This window comes from Enoplosus armatus, chromosome 21, assembly GCF_043641665.1.
Source record: "Enoplosus armatus isolate fEnoArm2 chromosome 21, fEnoArm2.hap1, whole genome shotgun sequence".
Classification (NCBI taxonomy): domain Eukaryota; kingdom Metazoa; phylum Chordata; class Actinopteri; order Centrarchiformes; family Enoplosidae; genus Enoplosus; species Enoplosus armatus.
In genome coordinates, this window is record NC_092200.1 from 7,182,648 (window position 1) to 7,203,438 (window position 20,791).

The following is a 20,791-nucleotide window of genomic DNA, read 5'->3' on the forward strand; positions in this document are numbered from 1 at the left end:
GTGAGAATATTTAGGTTTTAGATTTTTCTACAGTACAAAAGCTCTTCACCTCTGAGAAGATGGCGATGTGACACCTATTATTTTAACTATAAATAGCCTGTATCAGTGAATGTTGTGTGCTTACATCTAAAAAGAACAAAACAGCATGCACGATCGACACATAAACAGTATCCATATAGCACATGCCCTGCCCAGCACTGATCACTGCAGACACAACGAGCAGATGGACTGACTGTGAGGGGTAACTGAGGGAAAAAAATGAGGGGAGTGACAGAGGAGGAGGAGAAGGAGGGGTGGGTCGAGATAGAGAGGCGGAATCACTGAAGGAGTATGCAGGACAAACGCTGACAGGCTGAGACACAGAGTGAAAAGGAGGGAGCTTGCAGCACCTGAGAGGCAGCAGCTTCATTAGCATCAGGAGGAGAGTCGGTCACAGGCAGCCACACCGGGACTCATGTAGATAAACTGCTGTTATCCACCGCTTGTGGAGCAGCACGGGGAGGCTACAGCGGAGGAGGAGAACGAGGCTGGAGCCAAAGCTTGAATGAGAGGATGAGCAGCATCGCTGCCACCTGAATTATACTGGGAGTCAGCCTCAGCACCTGCAGCAGCAGTCTGAGCAGCTATCAAGGAGACTGGGACAGACTGGGGGGAGAGAGCTGCTGAGATTATGCGCGGGGCAGAGAGCTCCTGTGGATTCCCCATCTTTGGTAACGGCAGCAGCAGCAGGAGGAGAAGCAGGAGCTGTGGCTCCACAGATAGCAGCAGAGCTAGCTGGAGCTGCAGCAAAACAAGGAGCCCTCACTCCAAAGCTATTTATTTATCCAGAGATGAAGGTAGCATTTACAGCCAAGGTGTAACAGGAACCAGCTGTCGATGTTGCCACAGTGTTGAATGTACCTGTAGCCAGAGCAGTGACGGCCGGTGCAGCGCTGGTGTAAAGGTGACCACAGCAGTGCAGTCAGGTGTAGTTGTAGCAGTAGCAGGGGGGGGCAGTGGCTCAGGACACTGAATGACCAGTGTGGCTGATGAAGGCCACCTGGATCCGCTTGCTGAAACGAGCCAAGGGAGGTCGCGTCAAGAGCTCTGATGCCTGTGTAAGCAGAATTTGAGTGTGTTTACATTGTGAAGGCTGGTCTTTTTTTGTGTGCCTGTGCATGTGTGTGTTGTGCAGTAAGTATGTGTGTCTGTAGTTCATCCATCAGTCCATAGTGTCGGGGTCAGTGTGGCACGGTTGTGTATTGCTTGCTGATGATGAGAGGCTGGGTGTTGTTATCAGTTATGACTGTCAGATTCTGGGCTGAGCTCCATATCACCTCCCTCTGACCCACTGGGACGGTGTTCTTGATCACGCTCCATCGTTAGACGTGACCTGATGGAATAATCATACCGGGCCAGGTTTGTTCACCTGCACTTTTCAAGGCCAAATATAGCTCATAACAGAGAGGCTAATAAGATGCCAGTTCAGAACATTTATATCTCGTCCGAATGTGGAAGTGCTGCATGTTCAAACTCAAGCTTGAGCAGAGTTTTACACATAGTTCAGATGTTTATTGATGTTTTGAAAACCACGGGGAGATTAAATTGATCATGAATGTGATGACAGCAAAAGCAGCCCATAGATAGTTAATGAGCTTGCTTTCAAATGAGTTATTCATATCAGGTACCAAAGAGGGAGGATGAGAGACACAGAGGCAATTGATGAGCGGCAGGGTTTCATGTCAGAGGATATAAATATGAATAACCTTGTATTATGTGCGGTAACAGCACTTGTATCATCTCCACATAAGTCAGGTAATGTAAGTGGAGAGGAGGGAGATCCTCCTTTGTATGTATGTGATGGCTGGGTAACTCTAATCAGGCACAGAGTGAGGGAGGCTATTTTTAACTCAGACAGCAGAGTGTAATGGTGCAGTGAGATGAATGAAAGTCCTTGTGTGGGTGGCATAGTAGCGTGCAGGTAAGGATAAGGCTCACACTGCCTTCACTTAGTTAAAAATGTCCTCTTTTAATCCTAGACCCTGATTTGTACTTCACTGAAACTGATATGTGACGATGGGAAATTATTCTGTTGTGTGCAAATGTTGGTATTCAATGTTCACAAATGAAATTATTATTATCATATTAATTAAATTTTCCTAATTTTTTGTAGGTGTTTCATCAGTATTCATTTTATTTGCTTTAGCTGTAGCAATCGGTGTTGTCCTACACAGCCAAAATGCAGTAACTACAAATGTATTCAAGTCAAAATTTAGTTAAGACTAGAATCTGACTGAATCTGATATTTGTTTTGAATTAAATATTTGTATTTATATGTATATTAATTAATTATGTATATGATTTTTTAGGCCATAGTAATGTATAATGTCAAAGCAAGAGAGACAAATTTAGCTAAGCCAGCTTGTGAGATGGGTAAGATAGCCAAAGCTAGCCGTGGCTAACGCTAAATTAACTTTTTTACCCCGTAGCTGTTTCCTGTAATTGAAATATATCAACAAACATTTGGTAATTTGTTTGTTATCCCACATAAATAAGATAGTAGCTAAATCTGGTCATAGAGAATAAACTAGTCATGCTAAAGGTTGGCTAACTAGCCTAGCTTAGCAAAGCACAAGTAATTCATGATTTGGTGTGGTTTAGCTTATTTTAAATCACATTTTAAATATATTCAATTGTAAGTTAATCAGTTATACAGATTTCAAAGTAGATGGAAAGCTGATTTATTTTGTTGCCTAATAATGTTTTTCCCTCATATTCCTATTTTCTTGTTGTCTAAAAAGACAACCTATCAATGTTTACCCAGTCAGCCTGAAAACTTCAACCCGTTCTTTCTCTTCCTCTTTTCATTTCAGCTTTTCTGTAGTAACTGCTGTCTGCCTTTGAAGGACACACTGGTTTAAAAACTCATTGTAAACTCTATGATGTATATATCAAGTGTGTGCAAGTGTTACCTTATCTAATTTAACAATTATATATGGTCTGTCTTCATGTAGTATGTAAGTGAGTGTGTGTGTGTGTGTGTGGTGGTGTGCACCAATGCACTGCACTCAGTGTGAGTGTGTCTAAGGTAGTAATTGTGTGTGTTTTTGTATTTGTGAGTCTGCTTGTTTATGAGCAGATCTGTCAGATAGAGACATACTGGGACCTCGTGTTCTTCAGCACTTCCCCCAGTGTTTATCACAGAAGGATCACAACAGATCTGCAGGCGAGCAGCTGAGAGAGAGCTAAGGATAGAAGAAGAGCTGCTGGTGATGTGTTCTTGTTTGTATCCTTTGGCATCCCTTCTCATAAAAAGAGGAAGTGTCCATAATTTGATGCAGATTCAATCAGCTCTTGTGATTTCCTCAAGTTGTTGCAGTGATGTGATTGATAGCGGAATTACATTTTATTGAGCGCAGCCACTACGTGTATTATTTCATGAAATCTACTGATATTCCTTTGATGATCAGAGTTTAACACTTCAGTCTGTGTGGGTGTGTTTGAACATTTGTAAATTGCACATCAGATGCTCAACTCCAAAAGTTGAACATTTCTTTGAAGAGCAAGGGCAACGCAAAGCAAATGAAGTTTTCTCCAGCGTCCTGAAGATGCTGTTCAGCCCACCACTTTTCTGACACCTTTCATTTTAAAAGTATGAACCCAAATGGATGGAGTTGAGTTTCAGTGTACGCGTGTTGCTTAAGTGTTGCTTAAGTGTTGCTGTTTGTGTCTCTGCAGGGTTCGGCCGACTCCTACACCAGCCGTCCATCAGACTCCGATGTGTCCCTCGAGGAGGATAAGGAGGCAGTGCGCAGAGAGGCAGAGCGACAGGCTCAGGCACAGCTCGACAAGGCCAAGGTTGGTATCCAAAACCCAGCAGCACTAAGGTCACTCTGTCCAGTTCGTACTTACTGTAACTCTGTGCTCTACAGGCCCCAGACGGGGTGTGTCAGGAACATTTTAAACAGTGGGTCAGGTGGGGGCACAAACTGTGAGAAGAGGCACCAGTGATCAACGTATACTTTTATTTTTTGAAAAAACAACTTGACTTTTAGACCTTGAGAATGAGAACATTTATGGAAAGTGAGGACTTTTGGGGCGTTCCAACGGGCTGTTTGAGGGTTGAAGTTAAACTGTGGAGTTTTTGACCACCAGTAGCACTATGGAACAATGTCTTTACTAGTGGGTTCCCGTTGTGTTTGCATTGTGAAACCTGCTGCTGATTTCACACTATTCCACTGATTGACAGTTGGTGGCTATAATGAGAAAGGAAGCACTCGAAAAGGCAAGGAAGAAGACTGAAGACCACCAGTAATAGTAGTAATATAAACAGACTTCTGTTTGTTTGCAAGAAAACTCCACAGGGCACCTTTAAGACTAGGTTTAAGGCTTCAAATTAGTTTTAAGTTAAGCTCTGGGTAAGGGGATGAGGCATGCTTTATGTCAATGAGTGTGTTTGCCCAGGCAAAAAATGGTTTATTATGTTTGAATGAATGATGTCAGGCATCAGTCAAATGCTAATGTAAACTTTACACTGGTTGGTTTGTTATTGGAATATAAAAAGCTGCGTCTGTTTCCTTTTTGGTCTCATTTCTTAGGCCTTCAGAGTTTACTTATTTATGACTTCCTCAGCTCATCTTGCCCACGCTCAGACATTAAAATAATAACGGTAAATCATATGGTGTTTTATTAATCCTGGGGTAAGATTAGTAGACAGTTCTGCAGGACTGACTATGAGAGAAGCAGGATACTACAACCGATTTCAGCTGGTTTCTAAGATGAAGAAAGGGCTGTTTGGGGCTGCCGATGTGAGAGGTTAGGGGCCTCAGAGGGCTCAGCGTCACTGTTTATCAGAGCCAAGCCTCGCCTGCTCTACTCTGCTCTTGGCCACAATTAGCAGCATATAAACAAACACACACACGGCAGAGCAGGCTTGCCTTTGCGCGACAGGAATTGCAATCAGAGCTCGCTTCCACAGAACCACTCAAATCGCTGGCACTGTTAAGATTTATGCCTTTGGATCTTTGAAATAATTCGCCTATCTTCTGTGCGCATTCTGTTCGCTTCCTGCTTTACAGCTCATGTGTTCTATTTTTGTATATTAATTCAAGCAAGTGTCTGTCTTTCACTGAGTGTTTAGTGTCTATAACAGCTAGAGCGCTCATTAGCTGTAAGCTGTAAGCTTTTGGCTATCCATCCATTATAGCAGACATTTTCTTCGTGCACTGTGTCTCGGGGTAGCTCGTAGCTGGCAAAGACAGATCATTCCAGCACATCTATGTTGTTATTTTCCAGAGCCACCCTCTCTGGCTCACTAATTAAAAAGATAAGTTGGCTTTATAGATAACCTGGCGCAGATTACCCCTGTTGGCATTTTACATGACAGATGACCAGTGAAAAATAGCCTCTCAGTGGTCTGGCCACCAGAGAGAGAGCGAGCTGGGGTCAGAGGAAGGGCAGACTCACTGACTGTGAGCCTTTATGGGCAGTAATTCACAATGACTTCCCTAACATACCACTGATGCTTGTAAGAAGTGCAGATAGGGTTGATGCCTGTAATGTTAAGTACAAGTTTGCCCATTATCCTAATATACTTCTCCACATTACATTATATTACAAAATACGAAATGCACATGTATTTACATATACACACATACTGAACACCCTCTGCTATCTCTAATAGACCTTAAACAGCAACTAAACAGTATGTATAGTATTAGGGGTGACTGGAAATTTGGAATAACTTTGATTTTGATCTTTTAGAAAGTCCCCAACTTTATGGTAGTGTAATACTAAATTGTTGGAGTACTTTTAAATCCAGAGTACAGCCATGTCTGTGTCTTGTCCAAATCTATTTTCTGTATGTTATGTATTTTCTGATGGAAATAAATATGTAATATATACGTGTCCATTCAAGTCAAGAGGTTACCTCACCTGACCTCTTGTGTCTTTTGATTAGTGGCACATCTAGACATGAGACTGCTTGTTCGTGAAAGGGGTCACTCATAGCTCTATGGAGCGTTTCACCATCTTTAAGCTAAATGTTTTCCAGCCTGTAACTTTTAACTTGTTACATGGTTCACTCTCACTGCTCTCATCAGCGTCATTTTCTGCGACAGCAGGCAGTTGTTTTCAGGCTCTGGTAAAGCCGCTCACTAACCTGCCCAGCACCAAAAGGCAGACAAAGTTAGCAACTAGCTGGCGAACATAGCGGAGCATTTAGCAACTAAAGAGCCACATATTTCCCTTTAAGAGTTGGTGGAAATCAAAACAGAGCTAAAGGGAGAGTGATAATGTGTTCACAGCTTGTTTCCGCTGCTTGTTTAAATGTTATAATAGATTAGGATGTATCTAGATTGGTATGTGAGTTCATATTGCTAATTTCTAAATTTTGAGGGCTTCAGTAACTAGAAATCCTACAAGTTGAGGTAATAAACTTCTGTGGCTGCTGCAGGTTGAGGTGGTGGAGAACTTTAGCTGTCCAGTTTTCTCACAAGGAAGCTTTAACTCACCAGCGACAATGGACACACATTACAAGACAAGACTTAATAGAAAACAAAACAACCTCACTCCAACTATACACTCCAGGCAGAAAAGAAACAATAACTGGTAGCTGCAATGTCTTAGTCATTAACAGCCTTCATTTATCATTACTGACTGTGCATACCTACGATATATTAAAGCAACCTCGGTTTATTATAGAATTACTAAGTTAATGAAGGTTATTGTTCCCTTCGCACCATAATAATACATTTTACAGACTCTCAGTGCCGCCTAAGGCCAGTTCACATAGCTGAGGAGAATTCATTTCAAATCGATCCACAACATTCAAGGTGAAACAATGTGGGACTCTTGATTTATAGCACGAGATCCTGCGTGTGCTGCTAATGGAGAGGCTGTGGCATGTTACAAGCAAGGGCAAGTGTTCGCTCAGTCAGTTTAAGTACAGTACAGAGCGGACTGGGAGGTATTATCAACAGAAATATTCATAGTGTGATATTGTGACGAGCGTCGTGTGGTTTTAATTGGCTGTGGTCCATAGTGTTGCCTCCCAGGGTTCCCAGTTACAGATAGGGCTTTTCTTGAGCTAGTTATCTCCGTCTTATCCTTACTCTGCCTCTTATCTCCATGAATGTGCCTCCTCTCACTTCCTGTCCTTTTTGCACTACATCTAGTCCTCTATCCTTCAGTCCATCTCCTTTCCCTTTCTTTTCCTTTTCACCCTCCATTTTCCCCTCCTCCCATCTTCCTTACCCAGTCTCTAACCCCCCGCCTCTGTCCTTCTCCCTCCCTCACTGCAGTCAATACAGCATCCATAATGAAGGCCTGTGTTACGTAAGAAGCAGAGCAGTATGGGCTCAGTCAGGAGATGTAGAGATATTGTACAGCAGTGTTAAAGGTGCCATTATGTACAAATCCTGCAGTCACCTGCGATACAAGGTGGCATGTAGGACATGTATGTGTGCGTGATTGCCTACAGGTCTGTAAAATGTCATTAAGCCTATAGAAAGCGTCATCTGACAGCCGGCCATGATGGATAAAGGCGAGCAGAGCAGCTGGGAGGGAGGAAGGAGGCAGCGACCCATGAGACAACTGAGAGAGCGCACATACATACGTCCACTAATGGACCTCATACCTTCATGCAGCCATGTGACTCAATGCATGCAAACGCCAAGGATGCTCTGTCCTCTACGGGTCCCGGTACTGCACACATTGGATTGGATGGTCTCCTCAATGGAGGAGCACAAGCACACACACACATACATCCAGCTTATAACCGTCGCTCCATGGAATATTTACATTGCTGTCCGCATGAGGAAAATGATTCCAGGAGGATTTCACTAATGTATTATTTCTATAATCCCTCATAGTTCATCATGGTCACTTCACACCTGTTGTATTCGGATGAGGCATTAGTGGACAGTGAAAGCCATGATGAAGGAGAAACGCTTGTCTCCTCCTAGAGCCGCTGATGAATTACTCCCATAGTGCAGAGCTTCACTGAGCCTTGCTGCCTGTTTGAAAGATCTCGAGTAGCATTCAGACCCAAGCAAATCTAATCAGTCCCACTTTCCTGTCCACCTGATTAATATAAGTCCAATATTGACTTGAATTTTTTTTAGCTCTGCTTTTGGAGGGAAATATCTTCCTCTTTAGTTGCTAAATTCTCCACTAGCTGTTCACCAGCTAGTCTTTAACAGTGTCTGTCACTCCTGTAAATGCACAGTAGGGACCAATTTTAGATTTTATTTTCTATACCAATTTAGTTCCTTAATATCGGCAGGGAAAAACAATTGCGTCTCTTCTCTTCAATCGTTGATAGTTGATCTGAGCCTACTCTTTTAAATGTGTAGTGATAATATGTTACAGTCTGTGTTTTCCAGGTTGTTGTGAAGCTCTTCTGCCCCCAAGTGGCCAGAAAATGAATTATTACGGCTCCAAAAATACAGGTTCACTTGCTTGTGTTTCAAATCAAATTAAGTTATACTGAACATGATACTAATATAGATATCTGCCTTGCTTTGTATACTTTATGTGCACTGAATTCAAACTGTACTGGAAATGATCTCAACCTTTTGGTACATTTTATTTTTAGGTTGCTTAGGGAAAATCAGATTGGAGGACTACTATGATGAAACCACATGCCAGATTTGAGTGCACTTTGAAAGCATTTTTCAGAATCTGTACGAGGTCCAACTAAAGTTACAGCATCAAAGCTCTGATCTAGTGGCTTCAATTTGGCTTCCAGCTGACTATCACACACCCCGTCCTCTCGCTCTCTTCCATCTGCAGGTAAATATTTAGCGTGCGAGTCTACGCTGGGAGATTACTCTAAGCTACATCCCTGTGGATTCGTTTTGGCTTTTCAGTTGACTCCCGTCATGCTTGTCACACAGTCAAAGGCAGAGCAAATGTAATCTGGTTGAGGGCATGACCACGTTGCCAACTGTTGCTGCCATCGCCGCCAGGCTGGCTCCAAGATTATGTCCAAAAGCATTTTATGTAATTCTTAAAGCGATGTGTCTTATATGGGTATATTCTACTCTTGCAGAGATCTAGATTTAGAGGGTTTGTCTGGGAGCATATGGTTCTCTCATTACATTTTTTCATGATGTGACCTTATTAAATCTTATTCAAATCCCTTTATGTAGAAAATGTAATGCGTCACTTTGGGAAGAGGAGGTTTGCTTTTGCTTTGTGCAAAGATATCTGCGTCTGAAAAGACAGAAAGTTGCTCCCTCATATGTGGACAGTGAACAGGCAGTTATATAGTGTACAGGAAACATTTCATTAGCTGTATGCATTATCTCAATGGCCTCTTTGTCCCAAAGAGGAAGGTCAGCAGTGATCCGATAGGAAGGTCAGTATTGATTCCGCCGTTGTAAACATTGTGAGATTGATTTATGAACCATTTACACGAGTGCCGTTTGTGCTACTCAACAGTAAGAGCAACACAAGAGTCCTGTTTCACTAGTGGTGTTGAAGTGGTGATTGCTACAGACACTAACATGTTGCATCACTCTGAATTGTAAAGTGTTTTAGCCTGTAGCAGAGAGACTGTGCAGCGGCCAAATCATTCATGGAGAGATAGCTAAACTAAGTCTGGATGAGTCAGAGCTTGCTTGTATCCCTCACCCAGGGTTATTTTTACACCTCGCACAAAGACGAGAATCACAGCTCACCAATGGTGCACAAAAAGATCCACATTTAAACATTTTAAGTAATAGGTCTCCACTCTCTTGTGGGTATTTTGAGGTTGTGGGTCTGGATTTTATTTCCCCAATTGCTATTTGACAGTCATTTGTATCTTTTGTAGGATCTGACATTTTCATTTATCTCCCTCCTATGTTCCTCCTGGCAGACCAAACCAGTTGCATTTGCTGTTCGCACAAATGTCAACTACAGCCCGAGTCACGATGATGATGTCCCCGTGCCAGGCATGGCCATCTCCTTTGAGGCTAAAGACTTCCTCCATGTCAAAGAGGTGAGTGGTGATCTTTCCATTTAGACGATGATATTCAAGACAGTGATGCTGAGGGAAAATAATCAGGAGAAGAAGGATGCACAAGATAATTATCTTTAATCATTCTGTGTAGAAATTCAACAATGACTGGTGGATAGGACGCCTGGTGAAGGAAGGCTGTGAAATCGGTTTCATCCCCAGTCCGGTGAAGATTGAAAACACTCGTATCCTCCAGGAGCAGAGAGCAAAACAGGGCAAATTCCACTCCAGGTAAAAGTCCTCATCTTGCACCAGAGTTCTCTGTCTTGGCCGGGAGATCGTCTAAAATGAATGTAGACTTGGAGTTGTTGAAGTTGACCTCACATGTCAAACACTTTTTTCTCTTTTCAGTAAATTGGGAGCAAACTCATCCTCTAGTTTAGGTGAAGTGGTTCCTAACTCAAGGAAATCTACTCCTCCTTCGTCTGGTAAGTAGCTTGATAGGCAACTTTAAAACTCCAACTTTATACTTTAAATATTCTTTGGTCTTTTAAACCAACTTTTAACCACTGAATTCAAGTTGAAGGTAAGGTGCGCTACTTAGAATTTTCATATTTTGTAAAACCTGCAATAAAGTTGACATTTTCCTGTCAATTGTATGTTTTAATGGCCATAATTGTACTTTTACATGTTAAATTTGTGTCTCTGTGTTGTAGCATACATTCTGTGCTACTGTTGATGTGAAATGTACCCCGTTACCTGTGACTTCCTGTGTTCACCTCTGTGTGACGGTGCTCTTGTCTGTCTGTGTGCGTAGCCATTGACATAGACGCCACAGACTTAGACCCCGAGGACAATGAGCTTCCAGTCAACCTGCGCTCCCCTAAAGCCAGTCCAAACACTGTCATGTCACCCCTAGCAAAAGAGAAAAGAATGCCCTTCTTTAAGAAGGTAAACTCTGGACTACCCAACCCTCTCTTCTTCTCTGTCCGTCCGCACGGCTCAGACTAAATGCCTGTGGCTGCTCGGCCTCACTCGGCGCCCGTCCTGTTTGTCTACACCACCGTCCTTGTCCCTCGACGTGCACCCGTCTGTTAGCATGCATGCCTGTTCTTAACCTCTCTCTTTCTCCTCTTCCATCTCACCACAGCTAAACAGAAGCAGAAGTCGGTAAGTCGTGGCGTGCAGTGCACCAGCTCAGCAGGGTCCGGGGATGACCCCTGTGGTCTGAACTGTACAAACCCTCTATATGATTCCTCTGCAGAGACTCAGCTCTTTACTGACCTCTCACCCTCCTCACTGCTCCTGCAATCCTCTGTGTTGTGTTTGTGATTGTTCATGTGCTTGTAAGTGAACTTGTGATCCTGATTGAATGAGAGCTCAGTGTGAACAGCTTCTTAATAAGATACACAAGGTCTGAGTCTGCTTCTTTATTTTAAAGGAATAGTTCAACATTTTGGGAAATATGCTTATTAGCTTTACCACTCATATCGTCCATCGAATATGAAGCTGGAGTACGGTTAGCTTAGCTTATCAGAAAGACTGAAAACGGGAAAAACAGCTTGCCTCACTTTGTCTAAAGATAACAAAGTCTGTATACCACCACCAGTAAAGCTCACTAATTAACACGTTATATCTTCTTTGTTTAATCGGCTGCTGGCTGTAGCTTCATATTAACCGTACAGACATGAAAGTGCTATTGATGTTGTCATCTAACTCTCGCTGAGAATATGCGCATTTCCCAAAATTTGAACCATTCCTTGATTATTTTAAGTTGTCGCCATGTACCAGAGACAAATTAATTGTGAGTAATGTTTTGCATTTAATGTATTAAGCCTACAAATATGACTATAAAACTTTATATTGATATTTTTATCAGCAATAAGTGTTCGTTATAGGGCTGAGACTCTGAAATCAACAGCACAACGCTAATACATCTCGATAGTATCGTCACAATACAGCGACAGAACGTTTCCCATGACTATGCTGACGTTAACAACGTAATCTAGAGATGAATTACCAGGCTACCAGAAGTATTTGTGCAGAGCCACACTGTCCATTAATACCCTTGTGTTAGTCAGTGCTAGTGTGCATCAGTTCCCACAACGCCCCAAGGGAAGTCCAATGACGACAGCAAATGTAAGACAGAAAGTGAAAACGTTGAAGAGGAAGAGGGGGCGATAGGCTGCAACATGAAATCTACTTAAACACTCAGACTGAGAGAGCAGCTTCAACATTAGGACAAATAAGGAAAGAAAATTAGTAAAAGAAAATATGGATATGATGGTCAACAGTCCTGTTAGTCAATGCTTCCCAGCTGTCTGCTCTCCAACAGAGCTTCAACTTAGATTGTGCACTGTTATCACTTTCAAAATAAAGAAAGAGATTTTCCTCCAGTGTGCTGGCATATCCACACATCCTTCAAACACGCTGCTCTGCCAGACGCCTCGGCAGCATCAGGTCCACCGCCTCGCTGTCGGGCGCAGACAGAAATGCACTTCCTGAGAAAATATTACAAGCAGAGAACAAACAATATGAAACAATTAAAGAGACGTTCTGTCTAAAATTATACAAATGGCTCTGAGTATCTAAATGTGGAACTAGCTGTAACAAAGAAGAATATAATCTCCGTCAAAGAAGATGTTGGCTGTGCACTTTTTCACCTGTACCAGTTCTCATTAGTAGTTATTCAGATTTGAACACTTTCCTTCATTTTTTAATTGCTTTGGCAACACATTTCAAATAAGGCTGCAACTACCAACTATCATATAAGACAAAGAAAACCAGCAAATATTTACATTTGAGAAGCTGGAACAAATAAAATAAATACATTTAAATGATTAACTGATTAGCAGAATTGTTGCAGATTAATATTCCGGTTGATATTCCCGTTAACTGGTGCTCTTTTACCCTCATTTAAAATCTGTTTACCTTACTGTGTAGAACTCATTAGAATCAGTTTTATGTAAGGTCACATGCAAGGGATTTCTGTGACCGAATGAATGTAACAGATAGCACAAACACTGAATTTTATAATGACACTGGCCAAAAGAATATTTAATGTGTATCAGTCACATAATGGCTAATACCCTATCAGGCTAATCTGATCCCTAACCATCCCTAATTCTGTTGATTGACTAATTAAACATCCTGTCAAATTCACCTCTATGATTTGATTTGAAGCTGTTATACAAACTGAGCTCCCACTTTGTCCAAACAGCAGTGAGACAGTTTTTCTACCTACGTTCTAATTTTTCCAAGTTTTTTCAGTTGTAGCTTCTGATCTACTGTGGCTGTTTCTCCCTGTCTGACTAACCCTTCCTGTTACGTAGTTTCCCTTTTTATTCAATGACATCAGAACCATTAAATGAGAGGGTTTATCTAAAAGATGGTAATCCATAAACAAAATACTAAACTTAACTGTAACCTCTTTTGAAATGTCGTCAACCTGATGATGATGATTAAAATTAGTTTGGTGGGGCAGCTGAGACGTCTCATTTCATGGTTCGCAATGTTCCAGTACTTTTAAATTGTCTAGCTGATTGTATTTCCAAACCCCTCAAAGTGATTTGTGATGGTGAGTGTTTACTTTGTCTCCATAAATGTGTGCAACTGTTTTTCTTCTTCTCCTCTCTTAAGACGGAACACATTCCTCCGTACGACGTTGTGCCTTCCATGCGACCCGTGGTTCTGGTTGGACCGTCACTGAAGGGCTACGAGGTACATTTCAAACACAACTCTGCCTTTGTCGAAGTTATCAGGAAAATATTTGTCCATTTTAACGGTTAATATCTCCTATATTTCCTGTCTGCAGGTTACAGACATGATGCAAAAAGCACTGTTTGACTTTTTGAAACACAGATTCGAGGGAAGGTAAGTTCCCGGTGACCTTTTTTAAAACACAAGCTCTCGTCCTGCTTCCTTCCTCATTCTTCCCCTCTCCCCAACTCTATAGGCTGGTATTTATCTGTCCCCCGAGGTTAGCCGAGGGAGTGTGTAACAAGTTTGTTTGGCCTGGAGCTGTGTGCTGCTGCTTTAAATAGGCCCTCTCCATGTCCTTAATAGGCCATAATGGGCCCTAGAGCAGAGCAGGATTCTCCTTACTCAATGTTGAGTCCATCCACCCATCTGAAGCAGAGAGGCCATGAAGTTACACAACACTAAGGATCCACTCAGACCACCAGCAGCTGCAGTGATTTCTGTTAATCCCGTTTTGAGCCTTGTTCTCCAAACATGGTTTAACTAATGCACGATGACACGTTATCAAGCTCAAATTATCCTGTTCATTCTCAACCAGCTGAAGTCTCTTTTTATTTGTCTTTTAGCATCGTTACTGGTGTCCTACATTGTGCTCCATACTTCCATATTTGTTAAACAATTAGTGTACACAATTAGTGAGGTTTTGCCCTCATGTAAGTGGATACAGTTGCTGCAGTTTTAATTATAAGCCTGGTGCTGCTGGTAAACATCATGTTTGTTCTCTTTCTGTTCTTCTTAATTGAGAATTCTTGCTAGCCACAATATCTTACCTTATCATCAACAATCAAATCAAGCTGTTATTCATGTTCAAAGAACAGTGATCTTCTTTTTATCACATATGCTTACATGATTTTTAATAAATCTACACTTATAGACTTTTTGTTTTAACTCTCTGCTTTCTATCATTTGTCTTTGACTCTTTGCAGCTGTTTGCTTCGTCTTTATTTTTGGTCTTAATATAAAACAAGTATAAGTGTTTCAAATCAAGTCTATAATATCTAGTTAATCAAGAATTTTTCTTGTCTCTTGTTTCAGAATATCAATCACTCGCGTCACGGCAGACATCTCTCTTGCCAAACGCTCAGTCCTGAACAATCCCAGCAAGCACGCCATCATCGAACGCTCCAACACACGCTCCAACTTGGGTACGTTGGGGCTAGAAATTACTGCAATGCTTGGGAACATCTGGTGTTTTGATTCATAATGTTTTCAAGGAGACCAGCTTACGTGGAAAAGAAAGGAAACGATTAAAGAAACTCTTGACAATGGCAATGATAACTCCCGACGGCCCGGAGCGGCCTCGGCCAGTTTTCTTTTGTTAGGAATGAAAGATAACAAGTTAAAGAGCTGCTGTGATTTGACTGGAGTTGATTGGGGTTTAGATGCGATTAGAATGAAACAGATTCCTGAGTCAAACTGAGGTGACAAGGCTAATCTTTGCTATGTATCAACATAAGCATCAGTCAGCAGCTGCAGCAGCGTAAGAAGTCCCAGGAAAAGCAAGCAAAAAGTGTATTATATTTACATTTTGTATGATTACACAGAGCCACCACACTGCAACTGGATTTGACCTTTTTCAGCGGTGTGGTGCTGTCCCAGAAATACACTTAAAGAGCTTTAAGGCAACAGCTCCTCCACCTCTACTGTCTTTTTAATGATGCATTAGGACCGGGACTCTCCCAAAGCCTTTTAAGTGAGAGTGAGAGTGAGAGCCACTTGGAATTTATTTAGTCAGTTAACTGGCACACTTAATGTTAAAAAAAATATTCCTATTAACAACCCATTTTGTGCTCTATGGAGCCTGAAATCTTCTGTCTTCCAAAAGTTTTGTAAATTTGTTTCTTATGGAAATGAATTTTTTCATGAATTTTCTTGCATCAAAAGGGACGTTTCTTGATGCTAGTGAAGCCTTCCTTGCTTCAAGATACAATAAATGATTTCAGGAAAATGTTGCATTGGAAACAAGTGAAATTATCTCACTCCTCTGGCATAATTTAGCCGGAAAATGAGAATTTGTGAGTCAGTTGAAGTCTAAATGAGCTGTTAGGTTGGAATGTTTTCATGTTATCAGTTTACTTCAGACTTTGTCGTGACTGGAAGTCATGAAGCTTGGCCATGAGTCCTCTCAGATTGGGAACGGTGCCCTGCCGTGATATTTGTAGGATTGTTTTTGCAGTCACATCATCATCTGTTGGAGTGGGGGTTGTGTGATGTAACAGTCGGTATTTGTTAGAGGTAACAGAACATGGCTCGCTGTTCCTCACAGAGCTATCAGTCTCTAAGCCTGGTCCCTAAAGTTTATATGAAACAAAAAGAAAGAGGCCAAGCATAAAATCCATGACACAATCCAGTCAAGTTATTCAAACCACATCTAGTAAGTAAGGAAGCAAAGATTTATTTATATAGCACTTTAAAAAAAACAATAGTTACAAAGGACATCACAATAAAAACATTACATATCAAACAGACAGGAAAGAACTAAACATAAGAGCAACAACATTTAAAAAGAAAAAACCTGTCATCTGATTGATGAAGTCCAGTTTCCATAAAGAAAGAACCAGTCATAAGATGTAATAGGTTGGCAATAAATAATTGAAAAACATATTAAGTTTTATTATCTTTTGAAATAGATTTAAAACATGAATTAAGCCTAAGCAGTATGGTCCTTGGACAAGATGTTCAAAAACCAATGAAGTGGCAGGTTAAGAAATACCAGACATACAGTTAATCTTTAAATAAACTGGTAATAGAAATAGTTTACCTTTGGAAAGCTTTTCTTTATGCTATGCTAAGCTAACCGTCTGCTGGCAGTAGCTTCATAGTTACCGCGGTAACTATGAAGTTACTCAACTAACTCTCTGCAAGAAAACAAATAAGTGTATTTCCCAAAAAGTTGAGCCATTGCTTTAATTTGGACAACTTTCTCTGACAACAAAGAAAACATATTAAGACAATAAATAAGACTATTTTATTCCCAGGCTGAATGAGAATAAGGCTAGAAAATAAAGAACCTCTGCATTGACTCTTCTTCTTCAGCCGAAGTCCAGAGCGAGATTGAGCGTATTTTCGAACTGGCTCGGACGTTACAGCTGGTCGTTCTGGACGCCGACACCATCAACCACCCGTCACAGCTGGGGAAGACGTCCCTCGCCCCCATCATCGTCTATGTCAAGATCACCTCTCCCAAGGTGAGTAGAGGGAACATAATTGATCTGGTGACGGAGCTGGTCAATGTGGGATCAAAGGAAAAAGAGAGTCTTGTGTGCGTAAGGACGGAGCGACAGCTGAGGCGATGTTCCCTCTGCTTCCATAGATGTATTAGTCAGCTGGTTTATGAGTGTCTGTGTCGTGCCACTCTGTAACTGAGCCGCTCCCTAGCTGTGATTTTAAATACACCATGTATTTGAAGGCGAGCAAAATGCGTGAAGGGACTGATTCATCACTCTGAATCATGAGCTTTTTATACTCACGCTGAAGGTCAGTGATCAATAAAAAAACACAGGCATTTGGGTAACGTAAAAAAATTAGAAAAAGCATAGTTAAGGAGACATGAGATGCACGCTTTAAATCAAAGTGGCGTCAGTGTGAATCACACTCGCTGTGGGATAAAATAAAACACTTCCACCAGCTGTCCTCTCAATTACAACCTGCTGCCAAATCATATACAGTATTTTCACAAGTTATGATATAACTGGATAAGCAGTGGTGGAGGAAGTATTCTAACAATGCATTGTGTTTTATAAGATGATCATATGTTTTCTGATGTAAAATCTTAATCTGAAAAGTAACCAGTGACTGTACCTGTCAAATAAATGTAGTGGAGTAAAAATATTTCCCTATAGTGAGTAGAATATAAAGTAGCATAAACGGGAAATACTCCAATAAAGTACAAGAATTCTACTTAAGTACACTACTGGAATAAATGTACTTTGTCTGGGCTTTGATTGCTAACTTCAAAAGGAACTATCGTCTTTCTTTCAGGATTTTTTTTGCACAGATAAAACTGACTTTCATAGACTTGAATATTGTCCACACGAAGCCTAAATTTAGTTTTGTCACATAAAACAACCACGACCTTGTTGCCTTCTGTCCTCATTTGCCTTCAGGTGCTGCAGAGGCTCATCAAGTCCAGAGGCAAGTCTCAGGCCAAACACCTCAATGTCCAGATGGTGGCCGCTGACAAGCTGGCTCAGTGCCCTCCCGTAAGTCTCCACAGTGGACCCCCAATTATCACTGACTTCGAGCCAGTGTTTAAAATAACCCAGTTTTGTCCTTTTTAGATGGTTTTGGCTCGAGGTTTTAGTTTCATGCATATCTGAAGTCACATTTTTTTTTTTTTTCATTTTTGAAAGCTTGATAATTCGTGCCAGTTCTATTTCTGCTCCTCTGTAATCTGCTTAGTTATTATTTTAGAAAATGAAGCAAGCACCCCCGGCTTGTGAAAGTGCAGGCTTAATTTAATTCAAACATCAGTCGGTATCTTTAGGGAAAAACTGTCCATGTAAAGGAAAGTCAGAGATTCGTTTTTTCAAACACATTGTACATGTTAGAAAATATTTGCTGAGCAAAGAATACTGTTTATTTTTTCACGATTTTGAAACCTAATTTTATATACTTGGCTGTTTTATTTTAATCACTTAATGGGGTTATTAATAACACATTGTTCTTTGATGTGACAAACTCAGAACACATATATATTTATTATGCTTTACACAGACTTTAAGATTCTCTCAGAATTAGTGTTTAATTCACTGGATTCAGTATGATTTCTTTATAGATCATTTTAATTTGAGATGGCTGTAGGTATCTCAAAACAGTCCTCAAATCAGAGACTTTTATTGTGAAATTACACTGCAGCACCGTCTTGTTTTTGTGACCTCGACGTGTCTCCTTTCCATTTTCTTTAACTCTGTCTGCACCCTCCCCTCCGTCCTCAGGAGATGTTTGACATCATCCTAGATGAGAACCAGCTGGAGGATGCATGTGAGCATATGGCGGATTACCTGGAGGCCTACTGGAAGAGCACTCACCCCACCAGCTGCAATCCCCCCAACCCACTGCTAACGAAGCTGCCCACAGCCACCCTGCCCTCCAGTCCAGCCCCAGTCTCCGGCGTGCAGGTAAGAGTGCTGAACAAACTGAGGGCCTGTGGAGGCCACATAGAGGGGTGGGAACACCTGTAGCAAAGGCTACTGGTCCCGAATGTCACATATCTGAGTGTGTAAATGCTGCCTAATGTTTTACCTCTACCCTCTCTCCATCCACTGCCGTCACAATGGGAAATGTAAGACTGAAAATGAGGAAAATCCTGATATTGATGAGGAGGAGGAGTGAGCTTGACATGTGATTGCTTGTGTGGTGAGTGTGGAGACGTCCTGAGACTCCAGGTGCCAGAGATCCAAGAGGAGCCTGCCTTGGTCCTGGAGACTGAATAAAATACAAACAAACTCCTCCAGGATTCATCAACCTTGATGAATTCTCAAGCAGTGTGTGTGTGTGTGTGTGTGTGTGTTGACGTGTGAGTTCAGTTGTCAGATAGATTCAGACACAACATGCACCAGAAGGTTGAAGTGAATATTTACCTGCATGAGTTTGTGTGTGTTTGAAGTGTGTTTTCTTGCTTTCTGTCACCCGACTGACTCTCATGTCTTACTGACCTCAGGGCAGCAGTGCAGAGCAGAGAGGAGATAAAGCATTAGTGGAGAGAAAGGGCTCCAGAGAGGATCACCAGCACCATCACCACCATCACCACCACCACCACCAGAGCCAGGACCAGGCTGATGCCGATGCAGAGGCCGAGGGGGAGGGAAATGAGGAGGAGAGGCCTCTGAGGACTGAGGCCTCCAGGAGAGTCCAGCACATCCACCACCGTTCGTCTTCCACCAGGACTGAGCAACACAACCACCATCACCACCACCACCACCACAGCAGTCGAGGCCGGGGCCTCTCCCGGCAGGAGACTTTGGACTCAGAGACCCCCGAGAGCCGAGAGAGCCGTGAGAGCAGAGAGAGCAAGGACTCGGCTTATATCGAGCCGCGCACTCAGCTCCTCCACCAGGAAGAGGAAGAGGAGGAGGAGGAGGAGGAGGAAGAGGAGGAGGAGGAGGATGAGGATCTAGGGGAGGGGCACCCCCAGCAGCAACAGCGTTACGAGCCACTGCCCCACCGGGACCACAACCACCATCACCACCACCACCATCACCGCGGTGGGGCGGAGGACGCCGGCCACAGCACGGGACACCACCGCTCAAAGGAGCGTGAACAGGACCATAACGAACGCAACAAGCAGCGCTCTCACCACCACCGGCCGACACGTGACCACCACCACCACTACTATGACCGGGACAGAGACAGGGACCGAGAGGGGGAGGTGGCTCCCAAAAAGAGGGGTGACGCTGGGGAATGGGCCAGAGACTCCTACATCCACCAGTGACAGACCAAATCCCTCCTGAAGCTCATTTGGACTCATTCTGTTCTCCCATTGTGCTGCTACACCCTGAAACCACAGCATCCTATTTATGTACACTTCCTTTGTAAATGCTGTTGCATCTTTTTCAACGGCAGGATTCTGATTACATAGATACAAATATAAATATATAAATATATGTATGTGTGTATCTATGCATAGACGTCGTTTATGTGTGGATATGCATGAATATTCTTAAATATGCATATTTTAAACCTGTGTTTGATAAAGCATGACACAAAAGCAGAATTTTTTTTTCTGTACTGAGCTGTGCTTTCTGTGATTAGCATTTTAATTTTTATTATTATTATTATTTTTTGCTTGCTACCACTTGAATAATTTGTTCCTTCAGACTACTGCTAGGGTTGACTGCGACGGTTGACTAACCAAGTTAGTTTGATGCTGTATTTGCAGGTCTTTTGTTTAAAAGAGAAGTCTGGCAATTTGGGAAATGTATGTCTTGGCTGTCTTGCTGAGAGTTACACTCAGCTGCCACTAAGTCCTGTGATATGTATTTGTGTTTCAAGAACTTATTGATGATTTTGGAAGCTGCAGTTTGTGGTGCTGTTGATGCTGGCAGGTGTTTCTATTATTTTCTACACCCCATTTATATCAATGTGGGTCGTCTAAATAACAAACTCCTT

General features: G+C 42.1%; 1 protein-coding gene across 1 annotated transcript in view; it reads left to right on the plus strand.

Annotated features, from left to right (window-relative positions):
• cacnb2a (calcium channel, voltage-dependent, beta 2a) overlaps positions 1-20,321 on the plus strand; it is a 58,807-nt gene extending 38,486 nt beyond the window's left edge. The window contains exons 3-14 of the mRNA XM_070928179.1: positions 3,718-3,837; positions 9,842-9,964; positions 10,077-10,213; positions 10,334-10,410; positions 10,740-10,873; positions 13,562-13,642; positions 13,737-13,795; positions 14,717-14,826; positions 16,718-16,869; positions 17,788-17,883; positions 18,619-18,801; positions 19,344-20,321. Of these exons, the coding sequence (XP_070784280.1) occupies positions 3,718-3,837; positions 9,842-9,964; positions 10,077-10,213; positions 10,334-10,410; positions 10,740-10,873; positions 13,562-13,642; positions 13,737-13,795; positions 14,717-14,826; positions 16,718-16,869; positions 17,788-17,883; positions 18,619-18,801; positions 19,344-20,114 (2,043 nt within the window). The 3' untranslated portion in view covers positions 20,115-20,321. The remainder of the gene's footprint in view (positions 1-3,717; positions 3,838-9,841; positions 9,965-10,076; positions 10,214-10,333; positions 10,411-10,739; positions 10,874-13,561; positions 13,643-13,736; positions 13,796-14,716; positions 14,827-16,717; positions 16,870-17,787; positions 17,884-18,618; positions 18,802-19,343) is intronic.
• The last annotated feature ends 470 nt before the right edge of the window (positions 20,322-20,791 follow it).